At 38.9% G+C, this 20,588-nt stretch overlaps 2 protein-coding genes across 4 annotated transcripts; one reads left to right on the top strand and one right to left on the bottom strand.

Annotated features, from left to right (window-relative positions):
* Nucleotides 1-123: 123 nt before the first annotated feature.
* tomm70a (translocase of outer mitochondrial membrane 70 homolog A (S. cerevisiae)) lies at nucleotides 124-9,363 on the bottom strand. The gene is made up of 12 exons (XM_067597720.1): nucleotides 9,032-9,363; nucleotides 6,861-7,034; nucleotides 5,498-5,624; nucleotides 5,265-5,374; nucleotides 5,028-5,176; nucleotides 3,182-3,389; nucleotides 2,888-3,022; nucleotides 2,662-2,769; nucleotides 2,444-2,560; nucleotides 2,172-2,269; nucleotides 1,948-2,070; nucleotides 124-1,867 (listed from the first exon to the last, which is right to left on the bottom strand). The coding sequence occupies exons 1-12, from the start codon at nucleotides 9,269-9,271 to the stop codon at nucleotides 1,714-1,716; spliced, it is 1,743 nt and encodes a 580-aa protein (XP_067453821.1). The 5' UTR covers nucleotides 9,272-9,363; the 3' UTR covers nucleotides 124-1,713.
* Nucleotides 9,364-13,446: 4,083 nt separating this feature from the next.
* lnp1 (leukemia NUP98 fusion partner 1) lies at nucleotides 13,447-20,588 on the top strand. Of its 3 annotated transcripts, XM_067597718.1 has the most exons (5): nucleotides 13,447-14,022; nucleotides 16,409-16,654; nucleotides 17,437-17,535; nucleotides 17,823-18,009; nucleotides 18,896-18,970. In XM_067597718.1, the coding sequence occupies exons 1-4, from the start codon at nucleotides 13,837-13,839 to the stop codon at nucleotides 17,988-17,990; spliced, it is 699 nt and encodes a 232-aa protein (XP_067453819.1). In that variant the 5' UTR covers nucleotides 13,447-13,836; the 3' UTR covers nucleotides 17,991-18,009; nucleotides 18,896-18,970. The 3 variants fall into 3 exon arrangements, with proteins under 3 accessions (XP_067453819.1, XP_067453820.1, XP_067453818.1); XM_067597719.1 differs by lacking the exon at nucleotides 17,823-18,009 and having other exon boundaries at nucleotides 18,896-20,588; XM_067597717.1 differs by having other exon boundaries at nucleotides 17,823-19,003.

Genomic DNA, 20,588 nt, shown 5'->3' with positions numbered 1-20,588 from the left:
AAAGGACAACCAAACAATGAGGTCTCCAACCATTAAAAGTCAAAGAGTTCTCAGAGCATTAACATAAAGCTAAAGAGTACAAGACTACGTGTACAGGCTGGAAGAAAACTTGCAAAGATGAAATTCATTCCAGGAATTATAACTTTATTAGGATTCTTTCACTTTGGTCACCATACATATTGTTGATGAAGAATGTCAGTGTAGTTTGTCAGTCAGAATTTAGTGGATATCTGAAGCTGAAGGTCACATCCATTTCTCTGAGGTTAACCCATGTTTGAAGATGATTTCTGAGTAATTCCCACCAGCTGCAGCTGGAATGCATGATTTGGTTCTTTCAATGAAACACCTTCAATGAAATGTTGCCAATAATGCTGCTACATGCATGAAAATATCTTTTAGCAGTTGTGGCTCATTTCTTTTTTATAGATGACTGTACAGGTGCTACTTGAGAACCAAATCATACACTGTACCAAGAGATTCTCAGTGCTGCATGTAGGCTGGAAACACTAAGGCCTGTGTTGTGGGAGGATACATTTAAAAGGAGGGCATGTAGAGAAAAAAAAAAAAAAAAAAAAATCAAACCACTGTCTTTTTACTCTGTCAAAAGATGAAACCAAATGTAGCATGAAAAATAAACATTTTACAATAGTATAGAAAATAAATCATGTTTATCAATTTAAGTGAGCTAGGAAAACAAACACTGAATATCCAATCCCTTGTGACATCTTCTGACACTAGAGGCAGTTCAAAAAATAACATTTTCAAAAAACTAAAGACATAAAGTTGGTTACATTTTCCTAATCCAAAGTGTTTTGCCCAGTCTCTTATCGTTAGGGTGTTCCTAGTGTTCAAACAGCACGAGCATTGCATTTACATTTATTTATAAAGTGAACATGCTGCACAAAAAATATATATTTAAAAAAACAAAAAAAGAAAACAGGCAATCCTGTAATTAAAAAAAAAAAAACAGAACAAAAAAAAAAAAACACTTCAGGATCCTAAACTAACTCCTCTGTATGCCCTTATCCCTTATGGGATCAATTCCAGCATTACAAACACAGACATTACACATGTGACTATAATTTTAATCTTGCATTCGGAACTGATACTGTATGTTACATATGGAAGGTAGCTGGACAAAAACCCTTTTAGATCAGCTTAAATTAAGAGGTGAACAGTCCATTAGAACTATATAAAGCTCTCACAGTATTTTCTGTAGATCTAAGTGTCACATAAACCGTAGTCAGTAAATGGTTCAGACTGAGCACATTTCCATTCTCTTACATTTCACATCATTACTTGTAATTTGGACAAGTATACATGAGCATTCATGTATGTTTTTTCCTCTCAAGATGACACAATCTTTCTTTACTCTGAGCAAAAAAAAAAAATAAAAATGTTGATGTTATTGTGGTTGAAATAAGTGTCAAAGGGCTGTGTTGTTAAAGACCCCCCCACCCAAAACAACCTACCAAGTACACCAGAAGCCCCGATCACAGCCTTGGCTTGATTGGGAATAGATATCCATCTTTTCCATGACAGCAAACCCCTTTAATGTGATGTAAACACGGTATGTTATTCAGGGTGCTTCCTTTTATCTTTTATGATCCAGTACTCATTTTTATACAAATCAAAGTAAGTCAGACAGTTGCACTTTTAACATAGTTAGGTTCAGCAATGAAGACTGAGATTGGCAATCAATAGGCCGAGAAGTTACAGCGTCGGAGGTTTCAGCCCGTACTTCCTCGCCACTTCTGTCTGGGCGTATGCGGCATCGCATAACGAGTACAAATGGGCCATCTCCATCTCTGACTTGGCTAGGTTAATCGCCTTGTTGAACATTTCTATCGCCTTGTCCAGATTGCCCCTGGAAGGAAAATGCTTGTGTTATTTGAAGCACTTTGAGAAAGACACAATATGAGGTTTGGTTCAAACGGTTAATCTCACCTTTGAACTTCGATGGTTCCCATGGTTTCATAAGCAAAGTCACATTTGTTGTCAATCTCAATCGCCTTGCTGATGAGCTCTAGACCCAAATCGAGGTCTTGTTTCCACTGCAGCTGTAACAAACTGGACATATATTGCAGAATTACCGACTGATATCTTGTTTACACTTATGAATCAGATCTTATTTTAACAATATGCATAACTGAAGGGAAAAAAAAGCTTACCCCTTGTGGACATATGTGGTAGCATTGTCTGGTTCCAGTTCAATACACTTGTCATACATCTCATCTGCTTTTCCAAACTGCTGCTGATCAGTCAAAGCCTGAAAAATAAACAAAAACACTTGCGTTGTAAGGTCTGTTGAACATGTCAACAACGTCTGAAGCTGACATTTTCTGTCTGAATTTTAATAAAATATTTTATAAATGCCATTTAAATAAGAAAAAGCAACCACTGATCATTGTTGGAATAGAAATTCACATTTTTGGTTTTATACCTGAGCGTAGAGAGCGTAGCCTTCAGCACACTTTGGGAACCTTCTGATAACATCTTCAAAGCCGTCCATGGCGGTCTGTACTTGTGACGGGTTGTTTCCAGTATATGCTTGTCTATACTGAAGTACATAGCAAAAACAAACTCACTCAGTTAACTCACTCGATAGTGAAGTTAATATCAGACAATCTCGCTTTTTAAAGTGTTTAGATGAAAACTTACAAGAGCGAAGCATTTCTGTGCCTGGGCCAGAGCCGAGTCAGGCCTGAGCAGGATGCACTCATCAAAGTCTCCCACGGCCTCGTCCACCTGGTCCAGCAGAATCTTCAGCTGAGAGGAAATACAGAGGACTTTGTCTTACACTACAGCGTATACCAGGATCCATTCACAAACTGGCACCTAATGAGATAAACCTATCTTAAAGAGACCAGTTCATCCAGACTCCTACCTGACCCCTATGGTGATACACGTCAGGGTTGCGTGTATCGATGTCAGCTGCCATGTTGAAGTCTTGTGTCGAGAGCAGAGGCTGCTGCTGCTGCATGTACATGCTTCCACGCTTGATCAAAGCATTGGCTCGTAGCTGTGAAAAATTAGACAACACAACAGAGAGAGATCCTGTGATGTTGTAGCCACCAGCTCATCTTTCAAAAGTCTTTATTTATATGTAAACATCATTAGGTAAGCTGTGAAAAAATGGCATGCATTAAAATAAGATTAAACCTGGAAAACATGTCCGTACCTTCACATTGGCATCATGCATGTTGATTACTCGATCCAGATCAGGTTGAGCAGCAGTAGCGTTGCCAATCAGCAGGTAGAATGTAGCACGCAGCAGCAGGGCCTCAGCAGTGTATCGTCCGCCTGACTCGATCTCCTTGGTGCATTCGCTGATGATTTTGTCATAGTTCTCCTCCTCCATGTACTGCTTTGCCTTCAGGTAGCCAGAGCTAAGGACGTGAAAAAGATCAGATGAGAAAAACTGTTTATCTACTAGGTAATAATTCACAGTTTTGCAAAAAAATCATTTCACTTAATACACTTTAAACTGCAAGTAAACATTTGACCTCAGAGGATATCTTCAATGTGCCCCTCTGCACAAAAACAGACTTCAATGTATTGTAATGCTGAAACAGATTAACAATGCACTGTTTAGTACTTGGTTAATAGGCATATATTGTTGTGCAAACTCAAAATATTAGAGGTTTCCATAAAATATCAATGACATGCACATTTTCTTTACTACACAAAAATGTGTTTGATTGTGACCCTCCAGGTTTACTTCTGGATCCACAGCTAGTTCTATATATTTGTTTTCAATTTGACTTTGTGAATCCCTTTACTTTTCAGTTGGTCAATATTTCTAGTTGTTCAACACCTTCTGCACAAGATGCCAAAAAAACAAAAAAAAAAAACAAATTGTGGCCCAGCAGATGAATCATGATGATTTTAGTCATCCCCTGACGTTTACTCTAAAGACACAGTAAGGCAGTAATTCTCACGCGTACATCAACATCTAAAGCCATGACATTTTCAGAACACATTCATGTTCTCCTGAGGATGCATCATTTGGATTTTATCTAGTGCAAACCTCAAGTATTAACTTGTAACATTTGGAAATTCTATATGAAAGATAGCTACACTCCCCAGAAAAAACGTTCTGCTTAGTTCCCATTCAGCACATTCACACCCACACTCCTGCATCTTATCACTGTCACTGATAGTGGAAAGGTCGTAGGATCATAAAAACCAAATGAGTTTCTTCCGTTGGAAGCATGAATATGTTCAGAGCTTTCATGGCAACCTCCCCATTTCATTTAAATATTCTTGGAAATTTTGTGACTGTTAAGTCAACACAGGGACGAGCTGTGTTGGACGGTTAACTTGAAAATTGTAATTAATTACTGATGACATATTACTCATCGTAAAAGTAATTACATGACTTTATTTCTCAGCAGCAGAAGTAATGCGTTTTATTACTCATTACTTTACTTTTGTTAATCAGCTGCCAGCTCCAATCCTCCACACCCACATGTAATATGTATTGTATTTGTGTTTAACACGTGGTTTAACAAGCAGGCAGGATACAATTTGGAAGAATTTACTGACCATCCAACAGCTAGTGTTAGCGTAGCCTCAGTGACTGCACACAGCACTCCAGAAGTCCCGACCTCAGCTGCATGATTCATGGATTTAGTTCTCTGAACTGAACTAGCGCCAGGTGATTCCTGAACGCAGGCGTACCCGTGGCTAACGATAGTGAGCCAGCTAAGCTACAACCCAACTTTGGAATTACTGCGAGTTGCATTTGTCCTCCAGAGAGGTCTGCCAGCTGAACGCAGGGACCACATTGATATCAACCCTCCATCAATCCAGTAAGACAGCGAGCACGTTGACCCCCAAGTGTAAAAGTAATGGAGCGTTACTGGGATTAGTAACTGTAATATAATTATTGAATTTCAAACTGTAATAATATTACTATTAATATTATATTAAGTAATGCGTTACTGCCCAACACTGCTCCTCTGTCCCTCCTGGTGAAACCTAAATGTACCAGTTAAGTTGATAATAAGCAAATATTCTCTGACCTCTCAGTGACTTCAGCTGCCTCGCCCTCCTTGTCCTTGTCTTCATCTTTCTTCTCCCCCTTCTGCAGGGGCTGCGAGATGATGTCATCAGTGAATGAACTAAAGTAGGACTTGATGAACTGAGGAGAAGGCATCATGGGTTCACGGTTCTGCAGAGGGAGGGTTAAAAAATAGATGTTTACTGTGCACTCAGGGAAATAAAACTGAAACAAAATGTCTCTAGAAGTGTACAAATACCTTGTATTTCTCTTTGGCCTTCTCTTTTCCCAGCTGTTTCAGCACCTTGTCTGCTAGCAGCATGCTCTGTTGGTTCTGGAAGGCCTCGAGAATACACACCGCTGTGACATCTGGAGGATTAAAAGGAAACAATAGCAAATCAACTTGACAGTCTTTGTCACAACAACAGTTACACATTTTAAAAGACACATTTGTAAAAGGATAATTTTAAAAGAAAAGGGGTCTGGTCTCACCTTCCAAGCATTCCTTCTTGTTGTCTAGTTTTTCCAGAGCTTTAGCCCTCCTGAACAGAGCCTTGACATAGCGTGGATTAAGTTCCACAGCCTGAGAGCAGTCCTGCACCACTTCTGTCCATTTCAGCTGAAATAAAAGTTATAAACTTTGACATTTTCCACAAATATCTGTATGAGAATACAGTAGAGTCCCAGAGTGTGTCCACTATCCAGAGAGGCTTACAAGTGCAGTGGAGATGCAGACCTGTATGTAGCAAATTCTTTCCTTTGTTGAAGTACGTTTTTTATTAACTAGGACACAGATTTGCCTGAAAGGTAATAGTTCTCTATGAGTAAATGTCACTTCTGCTCATGCTTTATCTTTGATAAAAGAGTTTATTTTTTCCCTGTGCATATTGATGTTGAGATATTTAATAAAGCTTACAGTCTGTACAAAAATGTCAGTGCCAAATTGCAGCAGAACTGAAAAATACTGCAGACTGTTAAAGAGATCATTTCACCACAATAAGATCAAGAGATCTATAGTGATCATGACATCTCAAGACCAACATATATGATGACAGCATCTGTAACCAAGTAACACAACCAGTTACGCCCGGCAGACTGCAGCCTAAATTGAAGGGAGTGGTTTACAAACCATTTCTTAAGTGACAAAACCAGTCTGCATGATTAGCGTTGTCCCAACACATCAAACATTTAACTGCTGGCAGCTGGGATGGAATCTTCTTCACTGATTAATCAGCTCAACATCATACTTTCAGCCGGAGAGCATATGTGAACAGAATGTAAGATTAATACAACACTCAGTTTCAGTGTTGATGTTTCACTTGGTGTGTTGCTACACATTGACCAAAGATCTAAAACCTCTGTTCCTCTGGCTTTAAGTTGTAAGAAGAGGACAGTAACATGCACTGAAGCTCTTTCATGCCTATTTTAAGTTCAAGGAAGAGTCAGGAGTACTGACTTGTATGACTTTCCTTCTACAAGCACCTCAACCCAGTGAATATCTCTGGAGACAAAGTGTACCATACCGCAACATGCAAGACACTCGCCAGGATCTTCTAAAACAAACTACAATGACTGTGTGTTATTGTATGTAATTTCTTCAAAAGAATGAACAAAGGATCAATGCCAGACTGAGGCAACAGTGTCATTGCAGCAAAAGGTTGACATAATAGTGAGAAATTCACTTTGTCTGGACACACTTTCTCATTCGAGTTAATGGGACGATGTGTTCAAACTTTTGACGGGTACTGTACGTCACTCATAAGATGTATTTCTGACACTGTTTCAGCTTTTTTTTTTTTTACATTGTTGAATATCACAATAATCTCATTAAAATTTACAAGAAGACGGTACCAACCTGCTGTTCGTAGGCTGCTGCTCTGTTCTGGTAAAACGTTGACAAATCAGTCTTTTGCTCTGTGGGGCACAGAGCAATGGCTTCTGTGTAGCACTGGATGGCGTTCTCATACTTTCCAGCCTTGAAGTACTTGTTGCCCTTGTTCTTTGCTGCTTGGGCCCGATCCAAAGGGCTCTAAATGAGACAGAGAAAAGATGGTGTTTATTGGTTGAATGGTGTCTTCTGCATCTCAGTAGACTAGATCAAGGACTGAAGAGCCAAAGGGTTATTTAACATAATTAAATATCTCTCAGCAACCCATTAGAGCTGCAACTAGTCAACTGACAGAAAATAAACTGGTAACTCCCTTTCATCGTCTTCACATAGTAAAGTGAATATCTAATGTTTAGACAGTGATAAGACAAAGCCAGACATTTGATGACATTGCATTGGGCTCAAGGAAATGGTGATGGTATTTTTCACAGTTTTCTGGTGTATTATTGGTGATCTAGAAAATAATTGTCAGATTAAAACAATCATAGAAGAGCCAAAATTGCAAAAGGATCATTTATAACAACTATGCCGACACCAACACTGATTCAAGGATAACAACTGTAATAGTAGGCTGCAAATGATGATTATTTGAATTATTGATTAATCTGTCAGCCATTTTCTTACTTAATCGTTTGGTCTATAAAATGTCAGAAAAAAGTGAAAATTGCAGTTTGGCATTTTTTCAAGAGAAAACAACTTAATGATTAATGGATTTCATCCTGTGGATACATTTTCTGACCACTGACGAATCGATTAATTGTGCATTAACTCAAAACCCTGCTTTCAGATTTCTATAAATAAATAAGCTCAATGATGGATAAGAAAAGCACGTTTCACTGACATTAGCAAACACTGCAGGAACAAAGAAACTTAAACCATTTGATGTTTGTGTTTGAAATGGTTTATAACGGTTTAATGTTTGTCTTAATCCATGTGCATTACTTCGCATTAATATCACACAATACCTTAAATGAATCCTGTCTGTGTCACGTCACACATGAACAGAATCTGTTTATTAGCCAAGTATGCAGCACGCAAAGCATGTGTCTGACTAAAAATATAGCAAGAGTAAAGTGATAATGATTATGTACTACTACAATAAACAAAGTGGTGCTAAAATTAAATGACAAATTTTAAATCTATTTACAGAATGGGATAATAATAGTTTTGAAATGGAATATAAAACTTAAAATGATATATTGACTGTACACAGCTGTGTTATGGCCAAAGAAATAGTGACAAGAGCAAAAATTAAATGTGTAATGTGCAATAAATAATTAAATTATGTAACAGTGGAGGTTGGATGCAATATACAATGTAAAGTCCAGTTTGATGAAATATATGAAAGTGACCAGTGCAGGGACTGAAAGAGGGATGTGAGATGTAAAGTCCAGTTTGATATCAGTTCACCTGTTTAACAGGGCAACAACTTCTGGAAATAATGACTTAACATTTTACCTTTATCACACTTATTACTCAATGACATCCTATTTATAGGATCGGTTTCATATTTGCGAGCTAACAATCTCATACTAATGATATTATATTCTATAATTACACAAAGCTACTTCATGTAACTTAGCTCATGGACGCCATAATATCGATAGCATGACTGAATGAACGATCATGGGGGAAACATGAGTGAGGTGTCCATTACGCATGCATGTTACCACGAAATGAAAGCTATGACAGCCAGCAACAGCCTGTCACACTGTATAATGAAACCAACGCAGCCTGGTTCAAATGACATTTGCAAAACATAAAAATTACAAAGCTGTGCTTGTGGCTCCAAATAAAAAGCCTCGTGTCGTTTTGTTCCCACATGTTTTTACTCATCAGCCGCACTTACATGTTCTGTAAAGTCAATGGTTGCTTTTAAAGGCGTGCAGGCATTTGCAACCAGGCTAAATTAACCTAGCCGGCATATTAACACGGGCTAATCCAGCGCCGCTGAGCCGGTTGCTAATGGCCTTGCTCTCCTGAAGGTAGCTGCCACCGACGCTCGGTAACGTCAGGTGTCCTTGACTGTACTTTCACGGCAATGACGCATATAGTAAGAAAAGTGTACGCACAGCTCAAAGGCATACACAGCTATCGTGATAATGGTGAATTAAACGCAGTCTCAGGGCATCAGTTACCATGTCCTCCTGTTCTCGGCTGGCCCGGGCTGCGCCGTCTTGGCCCTGCACCGGACTGGCGCTGCCTTCCGGTGTTTTCCGCTCCCCGCTCCCTTTCCCTCGCCTTTCCTTCGTCCGGCTGCGATTCCAGAGGTAAACCGCCCCGACCCCCAGCACTATGGGAGTCCCGACCAACAGTGCCAGCTGCCAGCGGGGTAGTCCAGTCCCGGACTGCGGCTCGACTGGCTTTGAAGCAGCCATGATCAACAACCGAGCAGTGGCTAACCAGCAGCGAGTACCTGCGTGCGTCAGACAGCGTGAGCAGGCGCCACTTCTTCTTCCCGTGCGCTGCGAGGTCACAGACACACCGAGGAATCATGGGATACTGCGGGACTGTGTGTAGTTGTAGTACGTAGTGACATTTTGTAGTCCAATCATAATCTCAGAGAAACTGTGGAGTTTGAGCCTTTAGAAATAGTTTTAGTAGTTCTCCGGAATTGAGCCAGTAGTCTGTTGTAGTCTCAGTTATAGTTTGCCGTGAAGGGCAGTGTAAAAAAAGCCAAATAAGCAAACACATTTGAATTTTGCTTCAGTATAATGCACCAGTACACCACCACCATCCACTACGACCTCAATAATAAATATAAAGTAGAATTATCATCATCAAGTTTCGTAAAAAATAGACTTTATGGCAGAGCTGTTGTATTGGACTGCCTTAGACTGCACAGGTGTTCATAACAAAAGTGCTTGGTGAGTGTATATCAGTACTTTCAGGAAACATGACCCCCACCTGTCACTGTCACAATAACATTATCCACTCTGTGGCCTACTTTATCATGCATGTACTGGACTGAACAGTTTGTACAGTATCTGAATCATTGTTATAGGGAAAACTTGTTATAATGATATACATAAGAGACAAATAGGCCTATGCACACACTGTTTGCCACCAGATTTACCATTTGTCAGTAATTTGAATAAATACCATTTTCATGAGAAATGTGATCCAGAGACTATATGGACCAAGCACAATGTTGGCTGAAATTATAAGGAACTTAAAATCAGATATGAACATAGTGCTCTCATATAGCACCTATGATTTAACATGTTCCTGGAGGTCCAGGACACTGCAGCAGCTCCTTGCTTCACCCGGTCAAAACTCCAGCCTCGGTGAGAAAGGCACTAATTATATGCTCTCTACCCATCTAGTATTTCTACCTAATCCAAGGTACACTACACAGATAGATAAAGCCACATTACAACTGGGGTGAGTTTTATTTGTAATGTGGATAATGTAAAAATAAATAAATAAATAAAGTTTTACAACATTTTGGGACATTTTTAAACCATTAACGATTGAAGTCTTACCAAAGTAACGTTTTCAATGTTTACAGTCTTGAAAAAATGACTGCAGCCACCAGGCGGCAGTGTTGCTGATTCTCAACATAAATCCATACTCTCACCTACTCCTCTACAGAGATGACCAGTTCAATTAAAATGTTGCATGATTATCTCTGTATGTGCTTGTATGTTAAAAGAAATTAAAATACTTCTTGCTGTCATAAACCAAGAGGGCTACAGCATAGCGTATTTTGTTTCCCCAGTAAAGACAATTTGTATTTACAAGTACATATTTTTCAGCTGTAACACTCATCAACATATGGATTTATCATATGGGTTTGAGTGGGTGTTTCTGGGTTTGTATTTTTGCCAGGTTCTTCTCTGTACCCTTTCAGCGCTGAGTGCTTGTCTGTCTGGACGGTGCTGGAGCCTGACTATCAAATTTCGCTCTAGGCCATCTTTCCTCAAACAGTGACCAGCATTGCCCAGTTTTCAAAGTCAACTGTAGCTGGTTAAAGGGAAGCACATGTGATGAATAGACCTGTCCTTGCAGCAGCATAAACCTTTGTTAGAGCATCATTCCCTGGAGAGGTCGTGTACAGTTCAAGGACATACTGTACATTATGCTGTTGATTAATTCTGTTCCTGAAGTTGTACCGGATTAAAATGAAACGTTCGATATTAGATTAAAAAATGTATTTATAATATATACCAAGTTGAAAATAAAATAAAATTTTGTTTGTCCCAGCTGAGTAGCTCAAAACATGTTACTGGCCTAAAAATAATCAATTCTACACTAACACAGTAGCTTGATTTGAAAAGCCACAAAATCAATTTTGCCACTAAACTACAACACGTGATGAGACACATAAGTGTGTTTTGCATGTGTGGTGTGTGTTAGCTTCTCCTCACTGACTGAGCATGTAGGTGAAAAGGGGCTACAGACAGAGGTTACAATAAGGATGTCTGATCTTCTGGCTATTCCTGACTCTGTGTGCCTGCTATTGTTGGCACAGCCTGTCTTAGTTTTTAGTCGCTGCCACTGGATGTTGGGTAACCAGTGACCAACCTGTTCGTCTGTACTTTGAAAGTGTAAATGACACTGAATTATTCTAGTTAGACCATGTAATCTGATTAATTTCAGATGTCCAGGCACGTAAAGTTTTATTTATGCAGTTGTTGATCTTGTTCTCTGGCAGACTAGTTTGAGTTCCAGAAAGTACTTTTAAGTATAATCTGTATTATCACACACCAGCAGAAGAGACAGTTGGTTCAATCAGTCGATAGCGAGCCTCTGAGTTGGATCACAGCTTCTTGTCTCCTCATTCACTGGCCTCATCCTCTAGTCTTCAAACTAGATTTGAAACAAAGAATTGTGTTGTTTACCTCTATTTGTTGGCACTTTTTTACATTTCAGACTAATTAGTTTATGTTAATTATCATGTACAACCACTGTAAAGAATTTAAAAATATCTCAAAAGATGTAAATTCAGCCAATCCCCCCAGAAAATATTTTCCAGTATTTGAAAAATACATTTTTATATTCTAGTATCACATAAGCATATATAATGTGTTCTTCTTGTTTTTTCCATTGTTTCTGGTATAATTTCTCTTCAGGTGTGACCTTAATTGAATCCCATCTCTGGAATAACAACAGATTACTGTAATCTTGTTCTCAGTCATGATCTGAGGTTACATGAGAAAGCAGCATGAATGTCTTAAAACAGTGTCTGTCTAGATTAGTCGCCCGCGTTGAGACTCGTCTCTCTGAGATGATTAGCAGCATTTTAATCTTTTCAGTCTGTGAAGGTGTAAAGGAAGGTTTTGTGGTGGCACTTTACTTTGAGCCCCCCTATCTAGCATTTATACACAGTATATAAACATTTATTAAATGGTTTATAACACACCATAATGTAGTCAACTACTATAACTCCTCCTGTGGGAACCTATAACTCTATACTGTATGTATGTACAGTATAGTAAAGTACGGTTATAATAATATAAAATTAGTCTTCATAGGAGAAATTATAATTTTTGACAAAAACTGTACAAACTGTACATTAATAGACATTGAAAATGTCCTGCTTACAATTATATTATAATGTGTTAGAAACAATTTATTAACCCTTTATATACTGCTTGTAAATGCTAAATAGGGGTACTTAAAGTAAAGTGTATATGTGATTTGGGTAACGATCAAGTTTGAACTTCAGCTCCAGAATTCACTTACCCTGAAACATATTTTCACCTAAAATATTTTTTCGAAGTGTTTATCTGTCTAACATTTACTTTTCAGTTTCTGCACTTTTCCCATGTTGTATTTTTGATTTTCAAAGTCGTAGGACTGGATTACAGCATGTTCAGTACAGCCAGTTTTTCTTATGTCACTTTCAGAGCACTTTGATGACCTGTAATTGACACTCCAGATACCTGAGGACACCACGATAGCTCTATGACATGTAGCATATTTTATGATGGTAATAATATATTCTCTATTGAATTCATTCAAATCATTTAATAAATATCTGTTTTTTCTCAGACAGATTTTCTCATCCCAAGGTGCTCTACACAATTTAATTCAAAATAATAAATTCTCTTATATAATCTTATATGTGATACAGCTGATGTCATTTTATAAAGCATGAACTGACCACATATGTGCTGTAGAGAACTTCACCTCACTGTCCAGTACAAAATATGTGTTCATGAATATTTTGGTACCAATTTGTGCAAATGTTGCTTTTGCAGTTTCTGGATTTGTTCACTGCACAGATGCATTTCTCTTACAAGAACTGTATCGCACAACTTTGATAAAAAGTACCTCTGAAAACAAAATCAACAAAAATCTCTGCTTCAGTCATATCCACTGTAATATGAAAAGATTTGCTCCCCTGTTGTCCTGTATAACACAAGCCTCAGGCTCACAGCTCACTGTGGTAGGCACAGTTGCCTGCACTCCATAGTTATTGACAGGTTTGATGTACTCAGCGAGTGGAAAGTATGGGGAAATTGGAGTTTCAGTTGTCTACCCCCAGGCCCATGACTGTAATGGAAAGATTAAAAGCACTGGTCACATCACCCACCCAGTGCCAAAATACTAGCCGTTCCTCCCTGACTCCCGCCTCCCTGTTTATTCCCATCACCTCCATTTTTACTTTCTACCAGCGACGTTAAATAGATTAAAAGGGATTCACTTATTTAAAGACTTGAGCAAAAGCTCTGCTGTTTATTTTGGTTCGTCCAAGAATAACACAACTGCAGCAACAGTGCTTGAGGCACCAGAGGGATCTAAATGAAGTAAGTTACCTTTGCCTTGTGGGACATTGTAATGTAGTAGAGCAGCCACACCAACGGCCAGTCAGTCAGAAGCTTAGTAGGTCAGCTCAGTACTGTCTTAACTGTCTGTGCCACTCAGCCGAGATCACACTTTCACTTGTTGTACTGAGACTTGTCGCACCGAGAGGCTCCTTATACAGGATAGGATCATGTCTCTCAGGCTCCTGCCTGCTATCATTATGGACAATGATGAAGACGATGATGGCAACTTCACAAAATGGATGAGTAGTTACTGGGGTCATGGAGCAGAATCTGGGCACTCCAGAGACAGAAAACGCAGTTTCAGAAGACCTGCAAAAACACAAGTCGATCGAAGAGGATCACTCCCAACTGTGGTAAGGACCAGCAGCGTTTAATGGATGCATGGATGTTGTTTATTATTTATTTATATCTTGTTTATTATTGTTCTATATATATTTGTTCTGACATATAAACAAAACATTTTTCCAGTTTGCCTTTTTTATCAAGCCATGTTTGACCACAGCATAAACAAACGGATATTTTTAAACTGGTTGAAGATAAATTAACAAATACTTCTGCATCAAAAATCATACATGTCTGTGTGGAAGATTTGTAAGTTATGTCCGTTATATTTAAAGACTAAGGCTGAAAAAGAAAGGAAGTATGGTCTCATTTATATTTTGCCAGACAATAAGAGTAGACTAATGCATAATGCACAATACTGTATGTACTCTGTAGACATGGAAAACCCACACTTGGGTATGAGCACTATGCAGGCGAGGTTGAGGAGTTTAGTGATAGGATGTCCTGACCTGTAATTCACCTTGATTCACCAAATTCACATCAATAATGCCTGCTGGTGCACGCACGCATACACTCACACACACACAGTCATGCGCAGACAGATATCTCTATTTATTAATCTGATTATATAATATAACTTTCTTTACTGTTGTTTTGCTACATGCAAAATTCCAACATAAAAACTTACAAAGAACAGAATTAATAACGCTATGACGTTGGTGTCCAGATACTTACTGTCTTCAGTGTTCTGTATTACTTTATGTCAGTCAGTGTGGTCAAAATTATACAGATACTCTGCCACATGTGACTCAGTTCACTGTCACACTGTCAGTGATGAAAAACTTTTCAAATGAAAGCAGACCTGGTTGCAAGTTTGGTCTTTGATATGTTTCCTGTTATGAATGAGTAATGATGTAAGTTTGGGAGAAATTACTTTCCAGCTGTAACAAACATACTCTCTTATTCATTTATTGAAATACCTGCTGTTTTCTTAGTCACGGACTGTTGCATGCCAGAGCTCTTACATAGATAGAGGACATGTTGTCAACGGAACAGTGTGCTACTCTGTTCATTGCCATTGTCAAGGGAATTGACTTTTCATTTTCCTCTCTGCACAGCAAGGTCAGAGGTCACTGCCAGCTACACAGCAGCACACTTGTGGCTCATACAGTAGCTATTTAGGATAATCAAGGACACTTTAGCAAGGTGGATGTTTACCAGAATATAGACTTAACACCCTGTAAGTTTAAGATGGACAAGGGACAAGCCAAAAATAATGTGCGAGTGTGAGTTTAATTCGTGTTTTTTTCTGGCAGTGAAATCTTTTTTTTTTAAATTAATTTTACTAACAAAAGTAACATCTGCATGATGAAGATTGTTGATGCCTACAGTAGGTGTTACTCCATGTGATGGCTTTCATTCCATGGATTAAGTCCATCTGATAATATGAGGTTTTAAGTATAAGATTAGATTTTATCTATAACGTAAGTGTTGATGACATTTTCTTTGGTTCTATTCCTCAAAGAAAATCCTCTGAGTGAACTGGCATGTTATGTGAAACAAAAACAGCATGTTCTCATATAGACTGGCCTCTGGGGGTTGTCAAACAAAGCACTCATGGCCTAAATAATGCAGCTTAATTGAAAATTTGGGTTTTCGTCAGTGTGAAAGGCTGCACTTCTGCCAACACAGATCAACTTCTGCGTGTGAGCCAGAGGAGAAACAAGCCACACGACCCAACTATTAATCCACAGAAAGATGGACACCAGTCTTCTCAGACCCTGGTTATCAATTCAAACATGTACAGCAAAGCATCATTTTTCAGGTTTTTATTTTTATTTTGGAATTGTGCCCAAACACCAACTGATTTGGTTTTATATACAGAAACTGTATCTCTTCATTAAGATAACACAGGTGAACGTTGATACACAATCTCAATTAAGTCTTGCTTTACGGACAGTGCAGTCAGGGGGATTGTGTCTTGCTGTGAAGCTCTGAATTGTTGTTTTAATCATCAAGAGTGCTGAAGTTTACCAATGAGTGATAAGTAAGTGGACCATCAGAATATTCACCTCGCACCAGCAAAAATCTACACATTGTGTTTGCTACATTTTGATTTCACCCTCAATATACCTGTCTTGCTACACGTACTCCAATAAGTGTAATAATCAGATTATTACTGTTGTGTAAATCATCAGTGATGTCCTTAGTCAAGAGGCATTACTACTATAATTAGGCGGGTGCTTTGCTAACATGTTACTTAAGAATATTAGTAGTGATTAACCCCATTCACAGACAAAGGTCAGTGGAGTTGTCTGCATTGGGTTTATTGTTCTCACAGCAGCTCTTTACTCTGCTATAATTGGAAACGTAATTATTACTAGTTATGCTTGAATCATTGTGGACAAGTTTTAACATTGTGTAATGACGCTTATCGGCCCTCTCTGTGGTCCACAGTCACAATTAGATGCCATGAAGTTGAACCGGCTCCACGCAGCGACGATGGCGCCCACCCCCAGCCACATTAAAACAAGAGAGGAGAAAGGGGAAGTCAGGCCCCACCAGAGAGCTCGTCGTGCCTCTTCAGACGACAACAGCCGTCCCAAGTCAGCCATCCCGGAGAACCGCATTACCACAATCCCAGAGCTCACAGAGTCCTTTGAGAAGAGACTTTACCTCCGTGATAAGAGGGCAGCGTCTCTGGTAAGCAGGAGTATTATAAAGTAAATTACAGTTCAAAGAGTTTTTACAGTTTTCTTTATTAGCCTCCGTTTAACTGCAGGGTCACTGGGTTTTGGTATGCTCTGTCTTTCACTAATACTGTTGGGTATTATGAAGTTCTTAAAGATTCAAGGGGTCTTAGAAGGCATTAAAAGATGCATTACCTTAATGGACTAACAGGATCACGGACAGGTTTGAACTGCATGGCATGTCTCATAAGGTCATATTAGCCATTGATACTATAAGGACTTCTAGAATAAACTATTCACCTTTTATGCAACAGCTAGATTACCTCTCTATTCTGTGTTTTAGTATTAACATGTCATATTTTGTAGTTATAAGTTTTGACTTTAATTTTCCAGTCTTGTAATCTTGGTTTTAGCTTTCTATGATTAGAACATTTGTGTTTGCTGTCATTAAGCAACTTTCTCTTCACCACCATCTCAGCACAAGGGTTAGATTAATTTTCATCCACATATATATATAGTATGTTTACTGTATTAACTGTGACTTACAGTAAATTTATCATTTGCTAATGCATCATTCAGATCACTTGGAAGATTCCTGGAGAGGAATTTGTGGTTAAATGTGTATTGCATCCAATACACATTTGATTATGTGTTTGATCTTTGTCATGAAATTCAAACCTTTCGCCTTTGTACAGTAAACACAAATACAAAAAAAACTTTGTTACTTTGGTATAACAATTTATTTTGATCAGGATCTGAGCAGTAAATAAAAAGGCTTAATTTTATCTTTGGCAGAATGATGATGACAAGCTGTGCCTGATCTGTCATGAGGACATGCGTAAGAATGGAGGTACAGTTCAAGAGCTGCACTGTACACACCGCTTCCACAAAGAGGTAAAACATCTTTAATAAATCTGATCTATTGCATGTCTCCTCTGAACCGTGTTTACACTGCCCCGGTCTTCCCACTGCAAAGTCTTCATTTGTTCACTCTCAGCATGTGAGATATCATCCACACTGCATGACGGCAGCTCATTCCTAGACATGCATGATGTGAAGTGGAATGAAAACAATCTGCCCCCGAACCTCTCTCTTGGCGGAAGCACTCTTAACAGCTTTCCCCATGGTGTGAGGACTTGACACTTACTGCTTATGATATCTCCGTTTGGTGGGTGTTGAAGGCGGCTCGGAGGTTAGGGCAGTGTCGGCCCCGCAGCAGCAGTGAAGTGGCAGATGGTCAGGTGCCGAGATTCTCAGGTGAGAGGAGGAGGTCGGTAGATGGACCTATCTCTGTGGAAAAGGAGCAGCACACTCCCCGTCGTCAACTTTCCCTGCGGAGACATCGCTGATATCATTCCGTGGAAGGAGGTGATTCATTATGGGAAGAGAAGAGGGAGGGTTTGCAGCCATGGGCCAAATATGGTGTGAAGTGTTAAAATCTCAGGGCCTTGAATGTGCCTGACGTGATTCTGTAAAACTGTTCTGTGGCCCTGTCGCTGTGTCAGCTTTGGTTTCATTACTGCTGTTTCTCTTCAGTGTCAAAAGGAGAATTAATAAATCATAATTATAAAAAAAACATGTCTGATTCTAGGAAAAAACAAAGTATAAGTTATTTGTTTAAGGAATTACCCGTACTTGAAGTTTCCTGCTTGAATTAGATTGTATTTACCTGCTGCCATATTGAAATATATGCTACTTTAACAAAGGCAAAGAATATAAAGAATAAGCATAATATTTTCATTGTCATTTCGACAAAACTACATTATAGTTTTAAAGTGTGAAAAGTAAAGCTGTTGTGATTTGGTTGCATATTTCTCTTAACTGTTTCATGTCACTTTATACACTATAGATTATTGATTGCTTGGAGGTTGCTTTAATGAAGTTCAAATTATGTGTGTTTTTGTGTTCAATCATTACTTGCGTGTTTGCATTTTGTGTTGTGACACACAAGACAAAAAGTCAATAAATAACCAAAGACATAAACATTAAATTCTATATACTTTTTGCTTTTTAACCAGGGGAATCTGCTTGAACTCTTTTATAACTGGGCTTCTTCAACAAAACAGTTGGTGTAAAATAAAATAAAACATGTGACAGCAGTGTCCTCACAGCTCGGGGTCGGGGTCAGTGCTGCCGCTGTTGTGTATATGCTTATTGCAGGTCACCATGTTGGAAAATCGATATCTGCAGAAGTCATAAACATTCAGCCCGGGTGGAAAACACATGCAATAATCTCTTTTAAATTGTGTTTCAGTGCATGGAGCAGTGGCTGTGGAAGAAACAGACGTGTCCCACATGCCGTGTCCACGTGTCCATGCCGAAGCCCCTCTACTGGTCCTCGTCCCGCATCAAAGTCCCATAACAGTCCTGCACCTCCGCTTGCCACGCCTGCATTACTTCCCGACCCCCTTCACACCTCAGTCTTTCTGCATGAACACCTGCTGGTCCTCAGACAATATGCTGTTTGAGGAAGCACTTGAAACACTCAATGAGGTGACTTTAATGTAGTTCATCCTCTGTCATAGGAGGGTTCTGGATGCTGTATGAGAGTTAAGGGACCCCAACAGAAGAGATTTGGTGCTGTTTCTTTTTATAGTATCAGAATGTTCTGTGTACATTATGAGCCCTATTATGAGAGATTTTGTCTTTTTATACAGATTTCATCAGTGTCAAAAATATTTGAGACATTCTACACGGTGCATTGAACCTGGAATTATATGAACCAAATTTCCTCAAGATTACTTTAATTTTTCTAATTATTGTCTCTTAAAATTATTTTTTGCACTTCTCATTCACCTTAAAGCAGATCTAGAGCTCATCAACCACATAATTGGTGCCACATTAATTGACAGCTCGTGGTTACAGAGGGTTCCCTATAGTTCTGAAAAATAAACATCCTGAAAACAAGACCTCTCTCTTTGTCCTCTCCTTTTGAACAAGGTTACAGACTAACCTCAGTGTAAACAGTATTTGCATATTCAAACTAATTGGAGCCAGTATTTTTCTTGTACTTTAGACTCGGCACAGAACTAAATGTTAATGTTAATAAAACTTCATGACGAGGAGCTTTGTTAATCTGAAAGTAAGCACTATTAGTCATCTTTACTCTTAGGTTATGAACTCTCCCCCCTCAAACAGTGAGCCTGTCTGTCATTTCTCATTTTCCATCTGCTTCATGTCCCTGCCTTATCCCTGCTATTGTTTTGCATGTGAAATATTTTGCATGTTACGTCTTGTCGACTGTCAACACTACAATGTTGAGCTTTCAAGCATCTCTGTAACGTTGTGTTTCTTGCACTGCCAAATCAGAGTTTACAGCTTGTGCTAAATGTCCAACAAAATCAGACTGCCTGTATATAAATGTATCTTACAAATACATAAATAGTCATCTTTCCATGTATAGCATGTTAATCACTATATTATTATTATTTCATGTGATTCATACTATATCTTTAGCTGAATATACTGTAAGTCAGTCACTAACCACTAAATCCTGGTAATCTGCTGTGATCCTTTTGGGTTTATATCCAACCAAAATGAATTTATCTGCTGTACAGATGAAGTCTGTTAAGATTTGTAGTGGGAAATGATATAGAACTAAACTCTATTTACTGTCCTTACTGTTAGTGGCACATTTGGTTTTTCAATTGTCTTTCATATGTGAAATATTGAGCATTTTGTTGCTGTCCTACATCTTGAAACAATTTTTACTCATAACCAAAAACACAGGATTGTTGCGTAAAGCCTGCATCACACTGCTGAGGCTTTGAAGGCTGAAGTGACACTACGACCAACACACAACCAGCCCGAAGCAGCGCCAGCCTTCAGCTGCCATGTTCACTGTTTTCCTGAGAGAAGCTGGTGACACACAGCACTGTTATTCTGTGACTGCTGTGGTCGTGCACTCCTCAATAAAAATCCCACTGATGTGACACTCCCTTGCTAAA

This window comes from Thunnus thynnus, chromosome 8, assembly GCF_963924715.1.
Source record: "Thunnus thynnus chromosome 8, fThuThy2.1, whole genome shotgun sequence".
NCBI lineage: Eukaryota > Metazoa > Chordata > Actinopteri > Scombriformes > Scombridae > Thunnus > Thunnus thynnus.
Note: the sequence above shows the minus strand (reverse complement) of the source record. Positions and strands in the feature narration are given on the sequence as shown.

Excerpts from the sequence above, each read along its gene's own strand:
- lnp1 (XM_067597717.1), top strand. The coding sequence starts at position 13,837 with ATGTCTCTCAGGCTCCTGCCTGCTATCATTATGGACAATGATGAAGAC. Across the intron at positions 16,655-17,436 it reads ATAAGAGGGCAGCGTCTCTG|AATGATGATGACAAGCTGTG; the intron begins GTAAGCAGGAGT and ends TATCTTTGGCAG. Across the intron at positions 17,536-17,822 it reads CACACCGCTTCCACAAAGAG|GCGGCTCGGAGGTTAGGGCA; the intron begins GTAAAACATCTT and ends TGGGTGTTGAAG.
- tomm70a (XM_067597720.1), bottom strand. The coding sequence starts at position 9,271 with ATGGCTGCTTCAAAGCCAGTCGAGCCGCAGTCCGGGACTGGACTACCC. Across the intron at positions 5,625-6,860 it reads CAGCAGCCTACGAACAGCAG|CTGAAATGGACAGAAGTGGT; the intron begins GTTGGTACCGTC and ends CTTTTATTTCAG. Across the intron at positions 5,375-5,497 it reads CAAGAAGGAATGCTTGGAAG|ATGTCACAGCGGTGTGTATT; the intron begins GTGAGACCAGAC and ends TTAATCCTCCAG.